The sequence below is a fragment of the Boleophthalmus pectinirostris genome, unplaced genomic scaffold (assembly GCF_026225935.1).
Source record: "Boleophthalmus pectinirostris isolate CB_2022bp ecotype Guang Dong unplaced genomic scaffold, ASM2622593v1 HiC_scaffold_7, whole genome shotgun sequence".
Lineage (NCBI taxonomy): Eukaryota > Metazoa > Chordata > Actinopteri > Gobiiformes > Gobiidae > Boleophthalmus > Boleophthalmus pectinirostris.
This window is the reverse complement of record NW_026571473.1, coordinates 23860771-23885124: the sequence shown is the minus strand read 5'-3', so window position 1 is coordinate 23885124 and position 24354 is coordinate 23860771. Positions and strand designations below refer to the sequence as shown.

The 24354-nt window shown below is 38.3% G+C and overlaps 1 protein-coding gene across 1 annotated transcript; it reads right to left on the bottom strand.

Annotated features, from left to right (window-relative positions):
* Window positions 1-832: 832 nt before the first annotated feature.
* slc34a2b (solute carrier family 34 member 2b) lies at window positions 833-11940 on the bottom strand. The gene is made up of 13 exons (XM_020918931.2): window positions 11803-11940; window positions 11454-11501; window positions 11235-11363; window positions 11036-11164; window positions 10225-10368; window positions 9073-9184; window positions 8155-8350; window positions 7597-7692; window positions 7173-7284; window positions 5467-5634; window positions 4213-4329; window positions 4019-4143; window positions 833-2208 (listed from the first exon to the last, which is right to left on the bottom strand). Exons 2-13 carry the CDS (start codon window positions 11497-11499, stop codon window positions 1669-1671), a joined length of 1914 nt encoding a protein of 637 aa, XP_020774590.2. The 5' UTR covers window positions 11500-11501; window positions 11803-11940; the 3' UTR covers window positions 833-1668.
* Between the last annotated feature and the right edge of the window lie 12414 nt (window positions 11941-24354).

Genomic DNA, 24354 nt, shown 5'->3' with positions numbered 1-24354 from the left:
AGTGAGGAGAGGGCGGAGCCACACCTCAGATAGTAAATTCTGACTTCTACTTTGAACTGCACTTTGAGTAATGACCAGGCATTTAACCACAATATAAGACACTAACTAACCTACTTACCCTGACACATAAACTAGGTCAGGTTAACTTCAAAGTATCTAATTTTAACTAATTATTATTATTCATTTTTGACTGCCTTTATTAACCATGCCATTATAAGTGGCTTTGTTAGTACTCTAATTCTTTGAAGACCTATGAGGTATATCAGGTCAAAGGCACATCAGATACGATGAGCTAATAATGCTAATCGGCTGTAGTCAATCTAAGTAATGGTCAAGTGTGAAGGTTATAAATGGCCCCACTTCATTACCATAAAATTCAAGGATTTCTTAAAGGAACATAATGCAAAACTATGGCTTGTCTTGAACACTGCTAAAAAGAATACAACAGCCTTTAAAGGATAAAATAATAATAAAAAACATGATGTGGACTGTGTTTTACTTTGTTTATCTAAGTCTAAAAAAAAAAAGTGTAAATGTTATAGGAAAAAGTCTTAAACCAATATAAACTAAACTTCCTGAAAGCGAGACTGTTGCTATATCAACCAGCCTCTATTAATCTTATGTCATTTTTCACATAAGTCTTTATATAATAGTTCATGGAAAAAAGTTATGCCATCAGCACATGTACTAAAGTTATAAAAATGTATTTGTTATAACATCTGGATTCTTACAAAGTAAATGTCCATAAACTGTGTACTGTGAACATAAAAAAAAAACATGCACAGGTTTTAAAAATAACATTTTTTATTTACAAATATGATATACTCTTAAATACTGAAAACATTTAACGCTACATAAAATTTCCATAAGGCCTGTCACACATTTTATATAAAGTATAAAAATATCTTTGGTTGCACCCCATTGTAAAACCATATATCCATAAAGTTAAATATTATAAACAGATATGGACAACTCAGTGTCCATTTTGTCCAGTGATGTGAGATGGTCCTAGACTTTGTACGTTGTCCTACTGAGGAACATTTTTCTGTCCCACAGGCGGTGTCCAGCAATTAGGAGTGTCTTAGTACTGCATAAGTGACTTTTAAACAATGATACAGGCACTACTGGTGGTACACAGATGTCCTCTAGTCCACTGCTTCTCAAATACTATCTAAAATATTTGGCCTTCTGTGTACCACCAGATCTAAACCAGGTCTAAAATAGCATTATTCTAGGGCTAAAATTGGACTACACTATTGAGACATCGGTGAGATCATGCTGGGGGAGTTCTACATGTATCACTATGGTGGAATGAATGCTTGTGACTGTAAGAGACTTGTTTAAGAGCACAAATCATCTCACCTCTTGTAGTTCAGCTCTTTCAGGTTAGATTGTGTTAAAATAAAAGCTCAGATTAAAGTCTAATAGAGGTTCTGACAGAGTAGTGCCTCTAGTTAGCATCACACTCCCAGGGAATGTTGATGGCATCAGCTGCAAACTATCAATTGCCATGAACCACTTCAGAATCAGGCTTGGTTTAGGTCCAGGTTAGTCCAGTTTTAAGAGCTTGTTTAGTCCTTGATCAGTAATGCTCATTTTCATCCACAGATTGCACTTTCAGAGAGTCCTGAATCACTGCTTGAGTGAATTAACATTTAAATACAATATTTACAGATTAGTGGATTTGATCACTTCCTCGTCTTTGGTCAAAGCTGGGTTGTCGTACATTTGCAAACTCTTGACACTTCCCTTTGTCATTTTCTCATCTTCTTCTTCTTTGTTGCAGCATCTACAGCATTTACAGCAGCAGCAGCAGTGCTTGCCGCAGAAGCCCAGTGACACGGTTACCACGTGGTCCCAGGGCGCCAGGGAGTGCAGCGGCCTGGGCAGGAAATCCCAACTGCGCAGGAATTTGGGAAGGGCACGAGGACACTTCTTCTGCATCACGTTTATGATGACAGCGAAGATCACAATGGCTATAATAGGAACACCGATGCCCACTAGCACCTGCCATCCAGCCAGAGACAGCCCGAATACGGTTATGGGCAGCACCAGGAAGCACAGGATGAGGTAGAGCGCCGCAAACCAGCGGTACTTGGCCGTCTTGTTGCCCAGACCGCGAGCCAGGCGGATGGGGATCCTCTGGAACGGGAACGGGTACCACAGCAAGATGCCCATGATGTTGAAGAAGAAGTGGCACAAGGCAATCTGGAAAAAAAAGATCTTTATAGCACGATTCTCCAACATTGGAAATACAGGGCAGTGAATATGACTGTTCAGTTGTTATGTTTCTACTTTTGAACACCAAAATAGGAACATTAAATTGCTGTACAAATAAAATTAGGTTACAACATACAATAACTACACTTGAATTAGAAAGTTTCAGGTTTAGATAACTACTTAATCAATACTTTCACTACTTTAGACAGATTTTAATTGTCTTTAAAATGTGAAAAACAGAAGTAGTTCATTTCAAACGTTTTTTCTCAAAGACCAGTGTGGATTTTTGCCATGTCAGTAAAGCTAACAACATTTGGGATGCTATTACACACTTCCTGATTATTAATTAGCATGCAGCTGACATACTTTGACCACAAGAGCTGCTTATACATTATATCTGTACTGGGGAAAAACATACCGTATTTTACTCAAATACATGGGGATAAAGTGCAAGACCTTTATGTAGTTACAGAGTCTGAATCAGTCTTAATAAACTGTTCATTATGGATTACGTCATTGTTCATGCTTGATTAAGCCTAATGAAAGTATAGTTCTTATAAAGTGTTAGAAATATTTACATACAGATCAAGTGGCAAATGATCCTTAATGACCTGATACAGTATCTGATCCTGAGAAAGTAATTTTGCCTAGTGTTTAAAATGTACACTGGTTTGAATTTACAGTGCTTTTTGACATGATCGTACAGTTTCTCTACCAGTAATAACATAAAATAGTGACCCTTTAAAATTTTAATGCCAACATCAATTTTGCCCACCTTTTAGCAACATAACCCTTATTTTCAATTTCCAATGACAGAAAAATATCGGTCAGCTTTTCCCCAGACACAGACGAGCCCCGTGAGTGAAATGCACGGAGAGGACAGCACTAAAAATATTAATTATTTAAAAGGAGTCTTGTTTTTTGCAGCTCAGATATGTTGCTGAAACTGCATTTATTTTTACAGCCCCTTTTACTGCTAAATGTTGTTTGTTGTTCATTTGCAGTACTTGGTCACCCAGAAGAGCCGTTCTGATTTGATAAGGCTCATAAACTGGAATTATAAACTATGCTATCGCTACTCATGTAACTTTGTGGGTTTATATCAACCATAAAATCTTTATCATCTGTTAGCTCTGATGCACATGCCATTACTCAGGGCAGTAGCAGAAATAAATTAGTGGACTTTAATATTCTTAAACATGAAACATGATTCAATACTTGTGTAATTAGTTTAAGTAGATTTTGAAGTTTTATGTGCATTTTTGACATAGTGAGTGGTGATTTGTGTATTGTAAAGACAGAAATGTAATATGTCTATAGTAAAAACTGCATTAATTGTATAAGAGCTATGAGTTGTAGCAGGGAAAGTAGTGACAGTGAAGGTTACTATGGTAGTACTATGCTTTGCTCAGTCAATACTCACATATTTGCTTTTTAATTTGACTTATGCTACCAGCAGTAATATATTCAGTAACATAACTTATATTATTTGTAGCATTACTGGTTGTATTATCTCCAGTAAAAAATGTAAAATGATGTGGTAAGTGTTGTTAGTAGTTGTAGTAGTAGTTTTACCATTTACTACTACCATACTTGAGGTACTACTTTTACCATTATTTGTGTCCAAATAACTTCCCTTGTGGATTAATATGGACCAGTTTGTCTAAGTCTAAGTCTAAGTCTAAGTCTAAGTCTACCCAAGAAATACTACCTTTTGAATGAAAATATAATCAAGTAACCTATTGGATGAGTGCTTCTTTAAGCTCTGAATACTGCTTTAAACACAAGTAATGTTTACCTGTAAAGAGTTTGCCAGTGTTTCTCCAGGACTAGCCATAGCTGCGAGAATAGCTGTAGTCGTTGTGCCAATATTAGAGCCCAGAGTCAGTGGATACGCTCTCTCCAAACTGATCACTCCAATACCTGGAGGAGAATCATTATTAGTCTTGAGAAAGTCAAGGAAAACCTTGGAGTGATGTAGCAGCGCCTTACCCACGAGCGGTGTGATGGCTGAGGTGAAGACGGAGCTGCTCTGGACTATGAAGGTCATCCCTGCTCCTACAAGGATCGCAATGTATCCAGTGACCCAGGTAAATGGGAACGGGAAGTCTGCGGAGTAAAAACACCACAGGTTAGTCTTCAGTTAAATATGCAGTCTGCTAGTGTGTCATAGAGAGTAACCAACAAACAAAATGTCCATAGAAAATATCAGGTAATTTTAATAGTGGCAAATGATACTTCCAGGGAGTCAGCCTCAAACTGCAAGCATTTACTTTGTATATTTTGTAGTTACAGTCATTTGCATTGACTTGGCCTCTGAATGTGGCAATTTGACCCAATAATAAATGTATTTATACTTTTATGTACTCAATTTTATGGCAGAATAACACAATCATGGGTTTCAGCTTGCTACTTATATCCACAATTTTTTAACCATTCAAAAGCTATAAAAAAATTGTTCGATTTGTGAATCGCCATGGCAACGGTGCTTGTTTTCAACCACTGTGAAACCCATGGGAGTAGGATGTTATGAAATGTTTGTCCCGGTATTCCTGCACTCCCCAGGGTCATAATATGTTTTGTTTGTGCTTCTCCTCTCCCTCAGGACACTGGACTGGACCTGAGACGACCGAGGAAACTCACAGATTCTATACCTGCACCGCTCATCAGCGCCACCACCAGGCAAGGAGAAGCTGACTATCAAGCAGGTTTATCAAATTCACTATTGTGCTCAGCAGACAGATGAGATGACTAATAAGGTATGAACAGTGACGGGAAGAACACTTTGAAAATGTAATTAGCCACAGAGGAATAAAACAATGTTATGTGTGTGGCATTGTTGCATTAATTGATCACTAATTAGAAGGAAACCTCGCATGTATTCCTTTGATTTAAGGAAACAGACTGTATCTCAGCAAATTAAAGAGTAAGTACCGGAAAATTTGTATAATAGTTACTTCTCAGCACTGGGTATAAAATAAAACACCTCAGATACATTCTTTAATGATTGACCTCTTAAGGTTGTGACACATTTACTTTAGAAAATGTCTGCACTATTTCATTTAGTAAACTAGTAAGCCAGAATCCACAGATAAATTAGGTTGAAACTAAAACCAAACAAAGATTTACCCAGAAACTGAAATTCAAGGCGTTTCCTGGAACATGGAAAAAACTAAATGACCTGCCTGGTTAAACAGAATATATCTCCTTTTTTACACAAAACTTGACATGTTGAGTTGTGCGTACCTGTGTTGAGCACCTTCTTGATGACCACAGCCACTTGACCTTTGAGCATTGAGTTGAGAAGTTTGACGATGAGGATGAGACAGGTACACAGGATCAGCAGAGAGAGGGCCATCAGGATCAAACCTATAGCCAGGTCCGGGAGTTCCACGTTGGCAAACAGGTGGTGGCCTTCAAGAAAGTCAGACACATGTTTTAGTTATATAAAGTTGTGATGAAGGACGTGTTCTATATTAAGTTGATAAGCCACATTCGTTTTTGATTAAAAATTTGATAAATACAATCTGTCACCGCAAATGCTTCTTTAATAAGTTTAATAAAGCAGCTTACAGATACTCAGCTGTTATTCCAGAGTAAATGTCAATACATATTTCAACAACAATATCTATTTACAGTAAACACCTACTTCATCTTGTTTTGCACTTTCAACTTTTTTGATAATACCACTGGATGGATCTTTGCTCAGTAGAACTAAAGTCTATACACTGTAGAGGTTTCAGCTTCTTGTTATATGCAACATTTTGACCCTAACCCTTTCAAAAGATGTAATAAGATAAACTTCTGTGGCTTCTTTATCATTGTTATTAGTTTGTACCAGAGGTGGGACCAAGTTGTCATTTTGCAAGTCTCAAGTAAGTCTCAAATTTTTGACCTCAAATCCCAAGTCAAATACAGGCAAGTCCAAGTCTAGTCTTGAGTCACTGGCCAAGTCAAGTCCAAGTCGTCTGCTTTGAGCTTCAAGTCATTTCAAGTCTTTAAACCAAAGTACCAAATATAGCTTATATTTGGGCAATTTTAAGATAAATTGTACTTATAAAATCATAGTATATTTATATATGACTATTTATGGTCTATATAAGAGTCGTAGAAATTCAGATTTAAAAGTGCTTCTTAAGTCTTCTCATGTCACAGGCTTCAAGTCTAAGTCAAGTCCCAAGTCATTGACCTTCAAGTCCAAGTCGAATCCCAAGTCTTAGTCTATTTTATCAAGTCAAGTCTCAAGTCCTAAAAATAGTGACTCAAGTCTGACTTGAGTCCCAATGATAACCTGCAAGTCCCCATCTCTGGTTTGTATGACTATAGTATGACATTTATTTTATTAAATGTAAATATTTGTAAAGTTCTGTGTACATAAGCAAACACATCATTTTTGAAACTATGTCATGAACTGGGCAACATTCATTCAAGAAATGTGCTTTTCTGTTGTTTACAATGTATATGTTGTAGTGTATGATTATTGTTTCTCTCTTGGCACAAACTCGAAATAAAAAACGAATTAAAAAGATATATTTTGTGTTCAATTGTTTATCACAATGGCAATGGTTCTAATTTTTCATCATTCTGAATTGTACAGACAGCAAAACAAATTCCAAAATAAATCCTCACTCATTGTTTGGCGTGCGTCACCACAGCACAAATGCATCTCATTCTAAATACCATCAATAAGACTTTGAGATGTTTTGCAAAAATAGTGGTTTACTTCATTCTCCCTGTTGCTTTAGATCCTGAATGGTGCCATTGACCAGGCAGTGGGGTCACACAGCGGTATTAGCTGAGTCACATACTCAAAGGTAGGCTTTGTTTAGAGTGGAGAGCATCAGGATAAGGACAGGCCTTGTTAATGACCATCTCCTCGTGTTTCCTTTGCTTTGGTAGATCGGGTAAAACTATTTGCTTTGTATGAAAGGTTTTCTGAAAGATGCACTTACATTTCTCCAGGTTGATGGTAGTAGTGATGTTGATCTGAGTCCAGGTCAAATTGCCTTCCTCCCAGCATAAAGAGCCAGTGGTGCAGTTTTGTACAGTCACATTACTGGTAGACTGAGGACACAGTTAAAAGCAGTTCAGCACAGAACACAATGCGGCGGTAAATAATAATTGTTTTAGATATGAGCTTTAAATTACTACATGCTACATTAGCCCTTTGATGAAACAGCAGAGGATTTAACCTTGACAAATATGATCTAACAAAACAATCACGGCACACAAAATACATGGACAACAATAGCATTAGCGCAGTGGCAATAGTAGTCATTAAAAGTGAGCTAACCTTGGATTCATTGTGTTATGCTCCTAATGTAGCACAATGACTCTATAGCAGAATAATATTTGTGCTGCTGTGGTCAGGCTTACCGAGTTAGAGAAGGTTTTACACCAGCGCTTGACCAGACTCTTGTTCCTGGCCTCGGGGTCACCAGTGGCAACTCCAGTAATTACAGACTTGTCCAGCTATAGGAAAAAACAGAGGAGACAAATACAGTGTTATTACCAGGGCGTCTTATTTTGTACTTTTGCCACAGTTGCACTTCTGCTTTGTGCTGGGCATGTTAAATTTAGATTCAATTTTAAACTGGATGCTCTCCCTGATATACAGATCTGCGTTTATCCAGGTTTGGGACTAGTACATGAAGTATTTGGGCTGGTAATTGTAAATCTTAACATTTTAAAGAAACCATAAAAACATGAAAAACAGGACTAGTTCATTTTCAACTATTTGCAGCGATCACACACATTCCTACCATCTTAATTATTCACTGCAGTGAGTTTACAAGGGCTACTTTCAGAGCAGAGTTTGCCATCACAATAATACTAACAACCACTAGCATGCTAAGAGCGCACTTCCTGATCCTTGGATGATAAAGCGGTCTATAACTCTATGCGGACAGTACAGATCGATTGTTCAGATTGTACCTGTATGATGGAGTCAGTGAGGGGGTCCGTGATCACGTTGAGCAGGTCGGGAGCGTTCTCTCCGCTCTGAATGTTGAAGGAGTCAATGATCAGAGCTGTGAGTTTGTACAGGACTCCAGAGGCAACCTCCAAAGGCAGCAGGATCAGCACGGACAGCCAGTTAAAAAAGTCATGCACCGTGGCCCCAGCAAACGCCCTGGAAATACACAATCATACACAATCAACCATTACATTATAACCACGGACAGTTGAATAACACATATTACTGGATTACTTAAATTCTATGGATCTGTAGTTCAATATTCTAGAAAAAATAAGACTGTTTATTCTGTAGTAGTGTTGCGCAATTAATCGAATTTGAATTGAAACCCAGATTCAGCCATGTCGAGCCATCAGTGGTATGGTTGGGGGTTTTAATTGAAGAGATTCACAACCAATCCTCTGTCCGGAAAAGATTAGGGTTTGGAGCAAAGTTCAATTTGGATATTGTTTGTGGTAAATGATTATCATTAAAAGTCTGTATCGTTTATGTTTATGGAAACATGCTGAGAGACATTTTTTATTTGTTTTTGAAAAGAAGACATTTTAAAAGTAGGCTGATTTTACAATTTGATTACGCAAGGGAAATTCCAGTGGCTCTATTAGCACATGATGTAATAGACAGTAGCTCATGTGTCTTTTAACTAGTAATGATGATAAAGCAAAGCATCTCTTCAAGTGATAAAGTGGATTAGATAGTGACTACAAGGAATGTTTTATTAGTAACTACTGATTAATAATTTGCTATGTATGTAATCCCTTAATAAATCAGACTGAATTAGTGTGTGTGTAATTGTGAGCTTTGTTAAAAAGAGTAAACAATTAAAAATTTTTCAGGTTTATAGACTGTGCTAATGTGCAGAGTAGAGGGGATCATACCTTCTAAACTCATTCCTGTCTCCAGCCTGCATCATGGCCACAATAGTGTTGGTGACTGATGTCCCAATGTTTGCTCCCATAATGATCGGGACTGCAGACTTCACATCCAGCACTGCACCAAAGCAATAATACATTTTACTCAGATATTTACCAAAAAACCTCAAAAAACTCAGCTATAGTCCTGATCTAGCCCGCATTCAGTCTGAGGATTAGTCTCATTTTGTGGTCCAAGTAATGCCAGTAAAGCTGCATTCATTTACTTATTGTTGTAAAGCTCAACATCACAACAGCAGCTGGTTGGGGTTAGAATTAGTATCAAATCTATTTTAGGTCCAAAATAGAACTAAGTCAGGGCAAGTTTCATGCATGGGGTACCTTAAAGCATTGTTTCCTATAGAATGGGTCATGACCCTCAGGTGGGTCACAAGAGATTTTTTTGGGTCACCTTGTTGCTCTCTCCTCCTGCACCCCGGACTAGAACACGCTACAAAAACCCAGACACGCCCACCTATCTCATTAGAAATGTTGTGTATTTTTGTACAATTTCTAATCTTTTTGTAATTATTTTATTGACTATTTATTTGTTCCAATATTTTGAATGTTAAAAAGTTGAAAAGAAAAAGAAATGGGCTATTTTTAATGTCCAAACAGGCGACTTATGGATCCTTTTATTGCTGGTTCAGTGACTGTTTTTCATTGTTTAAAACTTGAGTAAAACTAATTGTTCAGAGAGACACGATCAGTCACTCAACAATAAAATATCCTTATTAATGTTCAATAATGGTCAAATCCAGCTTTATTTTGAGACTTACAAATAATGTTTACTGACTTGGTTTGCAAAGGTTTCTGGCTTTTAAAATATGGGTCCCCAGAAAAAAAAGGTTTGGGAACCACTGCTTTAAAAAACAAACTATGCATACTGAATGTTATGCAAATCAAAGTTGTTAGTTAGTAGAAAAGCTAGTGGTGGTAGTAATATTAGAATTGACAGCGATTCTAGCACTGGTTGTGGGTCCAGTGGTAGTAGTACAGGTTTTAGTGTGGTAGTAGCTAGTAACAATAGCGGTGGAAGTAGTATTTTCTGCTGTTGTCACACTAAATAAACAAAATGACATACGCATAGACAGATTTCAGTGATCAGAATTGACTCACGTCCGGAGGAGACCATGCTGACCACGATAGACGAGGAGGTGCTAGAGCTCTGGACCAAGACTGTGACTAAGACTCCGATGACCAGACCTGCCACAGGGTTTGCCAGCACTGCATTCTCCTGGAAGATGTCACCAGCAGCTTTACCTGAATAAGCACAACAGAGTTTAAACACCAAAAATACAAAGAAGCAACCACTGGGGCTATTCCTGTCCACAATGACTTAACCTCCTACTGTTGCAGGGAACAATAGATCCACTGTGTGTTTTGCTCTTTAAACAGTATTTCAAGATTATAACGTTAGATTGCATTTTTATTTATTATTGACTTAAATGCAACTTAGGCCAAGATTTTGAAAGCACTATTGTCCGTGTCTATTGCAAATATAAACGTACAATGAACCCACCATGGAGGCTATTCTTGTTTCACATGACTTCAGCAAACTTGGGCAGTTCATGCACAATATAAAACGATTCTGACATTATTTTATGACTAAACTACTACGACTTAGTACTAAAGCAGGTCAAACTAGCATTTATAATTACTATATAGGTCAACCTAACTGTATTATTTTAAGTTTTATGTTTATTTAGTCATAGTTTGAGGAGGAGCTCATACGAACAGAAAAAAATTGTAGTAACAACAGAGTCTATTGTTGGTATTGTATTCAAGAAATTCACTGAGCAATTTTACTACTTGTATTGTGGTGTGATATAGTAAGTGAAAATAAAGACTACTTTGTATAAAATGTGCAAAATCAACCATTGTTTTAGCATTTTTTGTCCACAGCCTTTTCTTTTTAATGTGTTCTTACCTCCAACCAGTTGAAAAGCAGAACTCAGAACATCCAGGGAGCAAATGAATAGGTAGAGAAGTCCAAGCAGCATAACCAACTTCAGAAGCCCGGTCAGGACTCTCATAACCTTCCCTCTTGTGTCCAGCTCTACACAGAAACACTGGAATAAGCCCCATACTATCCTTCTATAGGGGTGACTGAGAGTGGAGGGGCTCACCTGACCACTTCACCCCAGTGTCTTTCAGCTCGGGCAGGTCCCAAGGGTCTTCCTCTTTCTCCTCATTCATCAAATCCACAGTAGAATAGGCAGGGAGTATAGCCACATCCTTACTGCTGGGGGATTTCTCTACAAGTATCATCATGTAAAGAGAAAGTCAGTGTAAGTGGCTACAATATAAACTGCACAAAGCTAAGTATCTAAAGACGAAGGACATACCAAGATTGGAGGAGTGATCTGTTCCCTCTTCAGGTCTGGGAGCCATGGCTGAAGCAGAAAAATAACGTAATTTCAGTTACAAAAGTAGAAGGACAAAAACGCACAATACTTCCAGGTACTGCATAGTAAGAAATGTAGCTGAATATATGAACATGTCAAGTGTTTAGAAGCACTAAATCTTTTATCCAAGAAACTAAAAGAGATAGGAGGCACTCACTGTAACGTACAAACGGTAATACTGATTAAAAAAGTTATCTTCTTCAAACATATGATAACTACAGCCTGCATTAAGATAAAAGTGTCTTGTGTGAGTACATAAAAACACTTAGTATCGTTGGTCTTTACGCACCTGTAGAGAGTGGAGCCGAGCAGTGTCGTGAGGATGCAGGAGGAGGCTCACCTGTCTTACCTGTTGCTCGGTCTTGGCATAGCGCGACTTTTATACGGCCACGCGCGCGGCTCACGCACGCATTAGTGCAAAGGTCGCGCACACATGAGCAAGAAGTGACTCAGGAGAGGAGAAGGCAAACTACTGCGCGAGATAGCTCCTCACACCAGTAATGATGGACTATAATGATAAAAGCTAAAGGTTTATTCGGGCCATTTGCATTTGAAAGACGTTTTGTTGTTAGGTTGGTGATCATTGTTTTACGCATTACGCATTAATGCGGCGTTGCGTCTTTTACGAATAGACTACATTTAACAAAATTGCTTTCTATTGCCTACATAATGGAGAAAGGAATAAGTCTGTCCACGGTTAAGCTACTTGAGCACGTTGAATTTCCAGTTGTGAAAGTTTTGCTGTTACAAACACACAATTTATTTACCTTACATTGCTACAACAAGCAGCAACCAATTCCCATGGAGTGTGTGCCATCATCATAAGTTTGTGAGAGTTGGTGCTAGTGCTATCTATATCTAACGTGACCTACTTTAGAAGTTAAAATAAACATGCGTTGAGTGCATGCATTAACACAGGTGTACAGCGTGGGCCCATAGCGCGGGCCATAAAGGTGCATACAATATTTTAGTCTAGTGCCCTCTAGTGACTGTCTTGGAAAGGACGTTCTTTTAATATTACGCTGTTTTCTGATCTATGTTATACTGTTCGTTCATCACAAACAGACCTGGAGTTGTGTTTTGTTTAATTCTCACATGTTTAACACACAAACCCTGCATATTTAGGTTGAGTTCTTCTCTCAAACTAAAAACACTCTTGTCATGTCATGTGGTGTCAAGTGCTCCACTGCTTTTTAAACTCTACACACCTTCAGTAGAATCATTTGGATCATTAACTTGAAACCTACCGCTTCATGGCATCACAAGGTGGAACAGAGCAGTTTGAGCTGTGGAGATGTAAACAGACTAAACAAGCTTAGGGGTTAGGGTTACTCAAACATGAGTGACTGAAACAAAACAAGTGTGGGTATGCTTTTGAGGAAGTAACAACATTATAACATGGCTACTCACTAGAGACATTTTGTGTAATATAGGACCTTTGACTTCTCTTCTTAATTACTTCTTACTATGAAGATAGAGTGGTCCCACAAATCTAACCTTGGCCCATTGGCACTACCTGTCTCCGTGGAGATATATAACTTTAATACCATACTGTGGATTATCATGAAGCACCACATTTACATGGATTCAACCAGGTGGTAGACTATTAGCCAGAAAAGTTACTGCATCTTTAGGTAGTTTGATACAGCTATCCTCTTGTTTGTAGGTGATAAGGTGGTATAGCACACACTTATAGCTAAGACTAGGCATACGTTGCCTATTAAATTTATTGCTGTAGATAGGAGTATAATTACATCTAAGGTAAACTGTGCAAAAGTGTGTAAATGATTAAACTGTAATTGTACTCACTTACTCCTAGAGTCCCATAAATTCATCTCATAAGATTTAAAGACTTGGATATAAAAGGTTGAGCAAGTTGAAAGGGGAGTGATTATACAGGCTGTTACTTAACTTCATCATAAAACTTATTACAGTTTGATGGTTTTCGTGATCTGATCGTGGATGGTTTGATTATTATGTAATGTTATTATTTCTGATTGCACTTAATAGCACATTTAGACATAAAGTACCAGCAGCACGTGGTCAGGAGATAGGTTGAACTGGCTTGTTTCTATTCAGGCAGTTTGTTTTGTTGTGTTAAACACATTAAGTTTATTTGGTCTCTTTTGGTTTTTATTTGCATTTGTATTAAAACTAGCGCAGGTTCCAGTAGTCAGTGATAAACAATGACAAAAATATGCACATGTGAGTTCTTCTGCTATAATTGAATACAGTGTGTGGGTTTTTGAAAACAACTGACTAACCAGCTATCGTCCAACTCATGACACTAATTTCACCAACCAAAACAAAGCATGCAAAACAGCCACTGTCACAGAAAAATGAAAGAGCTTCTGTTTGAAGTGAATGTGTTTTAGACAGAGAAACAGAGAAACAAATGGTTTTATTATTTCTGTAGTCACAGCAGGGACACAGTGTTTTCTTTCTTTTTGTTTTCATATTTTGAATGTTACGCAATGACTTGTCCTTGTGAGGCTATAATTATTCAGTGTGGGCGTAGTTACTTATTTGTCATATGATTCTCCATGTGACCTGTGGGCTAATTGTGCCACTTGATGTGTACCACTTCTCTGCATTAGGCACTCCATTTTTGTTTATATGTTTTCTATCTCATTTATTTCAGTGACATTACCTGACATTGTTTTGATTATTTTTCAACACTTGTGGGGTTATGCTCTGTATTTTGGCACAGTGAAATCTCTTCATTAGATTATCAATAGATTCACATGCATATGTAATCTACTTTTGCATGAGTTTTATCTAATGTCTCACATCACTTGTAAATTGGCAGCGCCTTCTCCAAGACATATTTATAATGTTTTCAAATCATAAATAACAAGAAAATCACAAAGAAGGATTATGTTGTAATCATTACATACGTGCACGCATTGTTATCTTAACTATTACAGAGCTCAGTTTATTTATTTACTAGTATGTCTCTTGTATCAGTAATACTATATTAATTATCTCTTATTAGCTGCACTTATTTTCAGATAAAGACCATAAACTTCAGGTGAAGTCCATTACTTATGACTGATGATTTGTGATAAAGCTGATAGCACACTTATGTTTGTCTCACATTTGAAGGTTGTGCTGCTACTGTGCACCCTAATGTGGAGCCTTTATTATAGACATTATAGTGTGATGTGCTCCTGACCCTGACCCAGACTCTCCCTGGACACGACGTGCGCATGAGAAACCTGTCTGAAGTCTGGCTGTGAAATGAGGAGGGCTCAAAGCGCTTTTAAACTCGGAATCTTAAAACGTAGTACTGTAGTTACTTATTCACCAACATGCTACACACTCGGAGTACGCGCCTGCAGAAGACCCACATATGGTTATAATGGAGATTCACAGGAGTCTTACCTTTGACCTTTGGAGCCGCATTGTCCATCCACCCACATTCCTCTAGTCTATACTGAAATATTTAGGCGATCCATAACTAGAAATGGGATTCATTTTGTTACCCACTATAACAGTATTTTCATTTTTGTGAGAGCGGCTGTTTTGTTCCACATTCCTATACCTGGTGTGACCCTTGTGAATGTTTAGTTTGATGAGTGTGTGGGCGAATGATTAGCTGGAAGGTCAGTGAGTTTATGCCACCTTTGCTGCCATGCTGGCACAGTCCACATGGGGTCAGACTATCGCCATGTGGGAAGTCCCATGTGGGCACACTGTAGGCGCTCTGGTTAAACTGATCCATAAACCATAAAGATCAGCTGTAACTGCCCTAAGCTGGATCAGTGATCAGTGAGGGGGCGTCAGACCACTATCAGGTTATGAGAACAGACCCATGAGGCATGCGCACGTATCACTGTGTAACTAATGTCTCTTTTAACTAAAACTGCATGCATAATCCTGTCAGTCTAGAATTCTGTGAAAAAAACAAAACGCACCATTAGTCAGAAACAATTTATCATTCTACAAATTTGCAGAGGTTGAAATCCCATCAAGTGTTCTGGCGTTTATTGATTTTTCTTTTTTCAGCAGCAGCAGCAGGTGCAAAAACATTTCAGACCAGTGAGTTTTGTTTCAGACTGCAGTGAAAAAGCACTCTGGTTCGTGTGATGGGGTGTAATTATCGTCAAAATCAGACTGCAAAATGGACATGATTTTTCTTCCGTTCTGCAATACTGTTCAATGATGAGTATAAATTTCACCTGCTCATCTGACAAGCACTCAGAAAACTATTATATCCTAAAACGTGGCCTGTGAGTAGAAATGGACCGATCCAGCTTTTTCAGTACCGATAAATACTATTTAAGTATCTGCAGATAACCGATACTAAGTAATACCAGAGTACTGATGAAAAATGGTTAACTTATTACAGAAAGATTCGGTTATGTTATGTAACTTTTATTTATCCTTCAAATAACTACTGAACTTGTTTGCATGAATATAAATCCAGATGTCTGAGGCCAAAATTAGTACATAGACTTATTAAAACCCAACCAGGATATCCAAGTTTTAAGAAAATGTTAAAGATATATATTGGAAATTGTACTTAATTATACCACTAGTTATGCATTGTAATTTATTGGATATATTATAGTTGTAGTAGTGTAGTGTAGTGTACTATGGAACAGGACTGTATGAACTTATGTATGAACTTTTTTTGTTATTATAATGGAACATTTTATTGTAAATTATGTCAACTTGGACCCCAGGAAGAATAATCTTTACCCCAAGAAAGATTAATGGGGATCCAATAAATAAATAAATAAAATAAAAATAAAATAAATAAATAAACCAGATGACTTGATATCATGGAACCGATCAAGCAAATTCTTCAGTATCGGCGCCGATATCGGCGCAACCCTATCCGTGAACCGACACAATGGATTTATTAGAAGCCAGATGCCATCATTTATAAACATTCTGACTGATGAAAAAAGTGTAAATTGTTTGTATATTTCTGCTTGATTTGATTATATTAACACTCAAATATTAATGAGAAGGAGAAAGATTCATTTTATGGACAGATGGGGTCAGCATGTCAACATGTTTACAGCCTCACAAAGTAGCTATATTAACCCTGCTCATTGCCCTGCACTGTAAAACATGTGTTCTACAGTCTATAGTCAGTTCTGTGATGTCGTCATTAGTGATGTTTCAAAGGTGGTGCGAGGTTTGACACCAGGGTCGCTCCTGTATCCAATAACTTACACATCAGAGCCTATATTATGCTGTTTTCTGATTTATAATGTTGTCTTCTCATATTTGTATTCAATATTGCAGAACATAGGAGTACAGTCAGATGCAAAAACATGAACTATCCTGTGGCGGCTCATTTTGTGGGCTCATTTCAACCGTTCTATCTCTTCTTTAAGCTATATCGGCATGTGGAACTGCCCCTAGAGGTGAGAATCCAGAAATGCTCCTGTCAAAAAGAGAACACTTCTGGATTCACCAAATTAAGACTCTAGCTCCTCACGGACTGAATGTAGAGGTTGATCTAAGATGTTTTTTTGGGGTTTTTTGTGTGTGATATGATTAAACTATTTCTGTATTTAATAGAATGTGCTTATATAAATATCTAAACTGTTTTTTTCTTGTCATAGAATGGACTGATCTCACTGGGTGACCTCACTTTGGGGCCTCCCGTTCACTGGAGGGGGATATGAGCACCTGGGCTGGCAACTATTTTGTCTGCTGTGGGCCAAAGCAAGAAAAATATCTGATGAAGGCTTTTTTTTTTTTTTTTTTTCCCCCGAAACGTTATTTTAAAAATAAAAAAGCTTTTGGACATCGGCCATCTGAGTGTGCTATGCTTTTTTTCACTTTTGTAATGTTGTTTTCTCATCACAAACATACGTTGAGTTGTGTTTTGTTTCATTCACACAAATTTAACACACAAACCCTGCATATTAAACACTACATCACAAGGTGGAAAAGAGCATTTTGTACCTGGGACATGTAGACAGACTAATAACACAGACTAATAATACTAAAACAGAGTTAGACAAACATGTGTGAATGAAACAAAGCAACTCCAGGTATGTTTTTGATGACATAACCACATTCTAACATGGCTTAAAGCTCACAAGAGTCCATTTTGTGTAATATAGGACCTTTAACATCTGTAAGAGCAGATTAGTGAGAGGAGCCATGGTTTAATGAAAGCTAATGGAAAAAAGATAAGATAATTTATATATCACTATCTAGTTATATAGCCAGTTTTATCGCATACAGCAGAGCCAACGTACCATCTCATCAGTAATCCAAATATAAACAGCTAATCATTAAATCTGGCCTTGGAATATCAGAATTGACCCACTACACCCCTCTGGTGGATCAGATGAGCAGCAGTTCTGTGATTATATTATGTAAATGTGTGTGTGTGGTGGGATTTGTGCACATTTTAACACAAGCCTTGTGGATCCACCTCGAAGCGGCCACTGAGGGGAGCTGCTGTGATAGTCAAGACCAAACATCATTACTATTATTAACCAGCAGAGGGGAGTAAATGATGATAAGTGAACGCATCCCTTAGGTTTTTAGTAACAGCTATGTGCTTAAATCAGAGTACTAATATTTTGTCATAAGTAGTGTTTGTTATTGACATAGAGTTGACAGTGGCAGTAAACTTTACTATGGCTGTTTTTTGGACCCTTGAATGCAAGTAACAGTAGGCTATTTTTAACATTTGGAAAGAAAAGTGACAAATGAAACAAATTTATTGACTTAACACAAGAATTTCAAGTAACGTAGCCTACATAACTTAATATAGGCTGTAAAGCCATGGACTTTCAAATGTCATAATAAATTTTAAAAGCACACTGACTTACAGGAAAGACAAACATAACTTTTTGGGGTTTTTTTTTGTTTTGTTTTGTTTTGTTTTTACAGAGCGGTAGCATTTATTGACCTTAACAATCACTTAATGACACATGTAGCCTATGAAGTAATTGCTGATAAATTAAATTGTTGAACAGATGGGTTCAAAACAAAAGCATTGTGAAATGAAAGGTTTTGAATAAAAGTAAAGGAGAAGAAAAAATAAGAAAGAGGGGTCACATAAGTAAGGCAGGTTTTAAGAGTTTTAGATATAAGTTCTACACTAGGCTGGGGTAGAACTGAATCTCCCATAATGCAGTGCTAAGGCGAGACTCAAACTGGAGACCTGTGTGATATGGTTTCCACTGCGAAGACATGCTCGAGTATAAGAGCAGAGGTCAGCACCACTAGCCCGTGGACAGTTCTTCCAGTTCTCCTCCATTCCACACCCATGGATCCAGTGCATTCAGGGATTCTGGGCTTAAGGTTGTCATTAAGTAATCCGTCATGTTATTAACCATATAGTAATTCTATTTTAATTTAAAGTGAACAAATTACAGGAATTACCTTTGCCCATTGTGTGCAGGTGGATAGGCCATAATTCTTTGCTTAATTTCAGTGTAGTCTCAATTTGACTCAATATGCCAGAGCTACTAACTTTGATGCAGATTCAGATTATTAATATAATTATCATAATTTATGATATAATTATATTATATAATATTATATTAGAAAAACATATTTGAGTAAAATTGATCTTACTGAAAATTGGCATTGACCAAGTGAATGAATGAAGATTAGATACCAACAAGTAAAATTTGCAATATCCCATCTAAATCTATGGCTAGGATATTGTCTCCATGTGAAAGTTTATATCATGAGAGCGAAAACACTATATAAAGGAACAGCACTGTCAAAGTTACCAACGATAGCTGCTGCTAATTGTGCCTTATTCTTTTTCTACATTGACCCACATGTTTTACTATGCACTCATTACTTTTGAGACCTATTGTTGCATAAGCGAGGCTCACATTCCCACTTAAACATCTACTATTTGACAAGATTTAAAACATTTTGCACATGTATTGTATGTATGTATGAAATGTATGAGTCGTTATGTGCAGGGCATTGGCTTTAGGTATTTGCTCTGTAAGCAGTACAATAACAACCCATATTACCCATCATACATGGTTTATTTTCCTTTGATGTGGCATCACTTTCTGGAGATGGCACGTCACCTGCATGATTCCATGGTAATACAAAGTTAAAACAACACAAAAATCTCCCTGCATACAGACATGCTTGTATACCATACTGAAATCAAGTGACTCATTTTGGAAGGAAATTGGCCCTCAAAGTAAAAGTAATGTATATTCTAGGACTGCAAAATTGTTGAAAATGGGTCTGTGAACAGACTCAACACATGCCATAAGCTGACAAAAGAGCTTTTATGACACAGACAGAGCAGTAAATGCATGAAAATGACATGAGAACTTTGTGTTTTAGATGAAATTGTCTAGTTTCAAAAGTAGGCATCATTCAGCTGCTATCTGGAAGTCATTTTCAGTCAGTCTGTAAATCATGTAAACATCAGAATTACCTCAAGCAGCTTAGCTTCAGCTTTATGTGGGTAATATGTTGCAAAAATCTCATGTTCAAGGGGCCTTCACCTTATGAACAACTAAATGATTAATTGAAAGAATAATCACAAGATGAATTGATCACCAAAATAACTTTTAGTTACAACCTTAGCAGATTCCCACCAGTCACGTAGTGTTAAATATTTAATATTATATATATACTATTAATACTCTACGCAATAAGGATACATTTAGATTATCTTTATTTATTTCAGATTCAAGAGATTTTATTGTCATTTTCATAGGAAGCAATAGTTAAGAGCATCAAACACTGCATTAGTTTTGATGTGAAGCACAATACTACAGGTGTAAAACCCCACCCAATAATCCCTTAAGTACTAACTCCAACACAAACATTAGCACAGTAAGGACATTCAGGGCAGCACATATGTAATAATGCAACGTCCAGGTCAATGATATTTTATTGGTGGATGTGGTTATTGTCCATGGGAAAAAGACAGAGAGGGAAAGGGGGCAGTGTTCAGCAGCCTCACAGCCGGGGGATACAGGCTGTTGGTCAGTCTGGTTGTTCTGGCGTCTATGGACTTGTACTTTCTAACTGAGGACTGAGGGCAGCAGGTGGAAAAGGTGATGAGTAGGCTGGTGCCGGTGACCACGGGTCATATAGATGTTACTGATCTGTGGGAGAGTTGTCCCAGTGACTTTCCCCGCTGTTTTTACCACCCGCTGGAGAGCGTGTAGGTCGGCCTTATTGCAGCAGGAGAACCACACAAAAAATCCAGATGTCAGAACACTTCAGATGGCACAGTTGTAGAAGTTCCTCATTAATGGACTGGGGATGTTGGTGCTCCTCAGTTTCCTCAAGTAGTAAAGGCGTTGTTGGGCCTCTCCACAGCTCAGGCAGTGTGAATGCTTCAGGGCAGGTCCTCAGTCACGGTCACCCTCTCTACTACCTCAGTGCCGACACAGAGAGTTTGATGGTTGTTTTGTCCATTTTAGTTGAAGTCCACAATAATCTGCTTGGTTGTTACCATGAGGCCAGATGTCACACATCGTTCCTGTAGTCCGTCTCATCATCCTGTCCTTTTTCCCAGGCGTTAAGTCTTCTATATGAGATTCATCACTTGTTTTTGAGTCCTCCAAAAACCATTTGTCTCTTAATGTTCCTCCATTAAATCCACAGGTCCAGTGTGCTCCTCAGCACCTGCACAGTTACAATATAAAACACAGGGATCAGACAGTAAAAATCTTGTTATAAAACCTGCAAAGATTTAGTATAGGTTCTTTTCTCTCACCACTGTTGGAGTTTCTTGTTCCTCTGGAGATCTTCATCAGGAGTGATGCTTCAGTTTTGATTAGACTGAACTTCAGAGTAACAGCAGATTACACAGACTGAAGGCCTTCTCCCTTGTGTTGGGCCAAGTCTCTTATTGGACCAGGCCTCGATCACCCCTTCCTCTCATGTGGCCGAGAGCATCTGATGGGTCACACTCCAGGAAACTTTCTGGATCCTAAAACACATGTTTAGTGTAATTTTACATTCTACTTGATCAGATTTTAATTATTTTCTGATAATAACTTACAGAAGTCTGTGGATCATCTGACTGGAGCGAGATAAGCCACTGCAGCTGTATACGTCTCAGCAGAGATGGCGATGACTGTGGCTCCTAAAAGTGCAATAAAAGTACAAAACTCATTATTTATCATTATTTCATTATTAATTCTCTCATTTCTCAGAATACCTTGTGTTCCAACGTTACGATCAGGGCTCCCTCTGGTGGTGGTTCACTGCCCTTTGTGGATGATGCCATGAACAGTTCCATCAGCGACGCGCCTTTCTTTTAAAAGTGAACAAAGTTCTTTAGTAATTAATACAAATATTACGTTAGTTTTGGTCTTTACTCACCAGGACACGATGGCTCTGACTGGAACATACTTCTGGACATATATATAATAAGACATAAACTTACACAGCGGCCCACCCCCCCAATCAAAGCCCTTTTAATGGAACTAGGAAGAAAGCCTTAAGTGTGCATCTCCACTCCTTCTGTGTAATTCATCCACAAATATTAGAGCGATGCACTTTGGTTTAGGCCCTCTTTGGAATGAACAACTATCCTGAAAAACAGAGGCTTCTGCGTACCAATGCGCTCTGCAAAAAAGCAAGTACAATGTTTTATCTTGTAAACACACCGTTAAAATTCACCTTAAACAGGAGAAGTAGGGAGTGTCCCACCAACCGACAAGTTAGTGAACAAACCCAAGTCTCTACATCTTACAAATCAGTATAAAGTAAAAGTACAGTCTCCGCAGAGACTGTTTACAGGAGTATAACGTTACAATATAGTACACATTTGTATACTATTTGTAGTACAAGGTATTCGGAAAACAACAAATTAAATGGGAGAATTAGGGAGTGTCCCACCAACCGAAAAGTTAGTGAACAAACCCAGATCTCCACATATTACAAATTATTATAAAGTAAAAGTAAAAGTACAGTTTACAGAAAGATACAATACAAATGCATTGTAAAGTTTAATTCTAAATACCATGGTTGTGCTAATTCTGCATTTTAAACTTAAATTACAATTACTGGGAAAAAAAAAAAAAGAGAGAGAAAAGAGAGAAACTTAGGTGTCCCACTAATTCTCTAGTGAATAGACAAACACAAGTCTCCACATCTGTTTACAGGAGTATAACATTACAATATAGTACACATTTGTTCATTTGTGTACTACTTGTAGTACAATGTAGTCATAAAACAACAACTCGAACGGGAGAATTAGGGAGTGTCCCACCAACCGACAAGTTAGTGAACAAATCTAGGTCTCCACGTCTTACAAATTATGAAAAATAAAAAAAACAAAACCACAAAAAAAGATAAACTGAGTGTCCAACTAACTGTTGAATGAGCAGACAAAAACAAATCTCCTAATGAAGACAGGGACATGTTTCCTCCAGTGAGGGATTTCATTGTGAGTATATTAAAAAATATTTAATTTAATTTATTTTTTTTTTTTAGGTATTTTAAAAATAATATTAATGAGTTAGTTAACCCTCCTATGACCAGAGTGGAACCAGCTCAAAGTAAATTCAAGGCAAGGTGTACTATACAGGAAACTACAAATAAGCATCAGATTGACTTTTCTCTCAATTAGAATTTAGTCATTGAGCAAATTTAGAGAATTTGTTCATGCTGTGTCTGTTACGTTCCTACATAGTTCTCCTTCCCTTTCAACACACAAACAAACACAGCAAACAAACACAGCAAACGACCGGGAATCACACCAGTGACCCCACTACCTTCTCACCTCTAACCTACCTATGCCCAGAGTAGAATGCGAGGCGTAATATGCAGGACATCTGTGACATTGTAGCTTAAATTATGTTTATCTATTACTATTTACTTACTGATCATATTTAACTTTTTTTTTTTTTTGCTTATAAAACATTTTTAGAAATCCTACATACTATTCCTTGCTTTCTCTCTTTTTTTTTTTTGAAACACACAAAAGATGAAAAATTATTTTGGCACTCAAAGCTTCTACTACTACTACTTAACACACAGCTGAGATAATAAATTGAAAAACTATGTACAAGAGATGAAATCGGCGGTGTTAAAGGTGGTAAATGTTGCCGAAATGATGTTACAAAGCCCAGAGTCTCAGAGATGGAATTCAGTCATCGTCCGAGTCAGGGTACGGGGGCAGGGGGCGGAAGTACCATGAGAAACCTGCAGACGTCCCAGAAGATGTGGAGGGGACGGGCTCTGGGGAACTGGAGGAAGGACGCGGCCTCTTGGAGCTGGGGTCTCCCTCTTCATCCGCATCTTCATCTCTGTGGCGCTTGGATCCACCGAGAGGCAGGACGTCCAGAGCAAGGCCCACAGGGAGAGGGCAAGGAGCAGGATGGCAGGAGGGCGCAGGAAGCACAGCAGCGGGAGAAGACGGGCGATGCTCCTCTTCAACGCCGGGACTGGGCGCAGGAGAAGGGCTCTCTGCTCGCTGCCAAGCAAAGGGGGTCGGGGGACGATCTCTCACATTCCGATCTTGAGCAGGACGGGCCGCCTGGCGCCAGTCGGCCCAGAACTCCTCCGGAGGGAAAACCTGGTCGTCATCTTCCCCCTCCACGTCAACATCTTCATCGCTGTCTTCCTCTGAGAGACTTGAGTAGCCAGAGTCTACGTCATCCAAGTCCTCCTCCTCTTCTTCACTCCTGTCCTCTTCCTCATCATCGTCCTCTTCCTCTTCACTGTTCTCCTCTTCCTCCTCCTCCTCTTCCTCTTCTTCATCCTCCTCCTCTTCCTCTCGTCCAAACACGTCCTCTTGCCGAGGAGGGGAGAAACGAGCAAGAACAAAAGGCATACTTACCTGCACCTCACCTGCGTCGTCCTCGCCTGGCGAGGAGCCGGCAGCAGGAGGGTCCCCCGGAGCGTCCCGCGG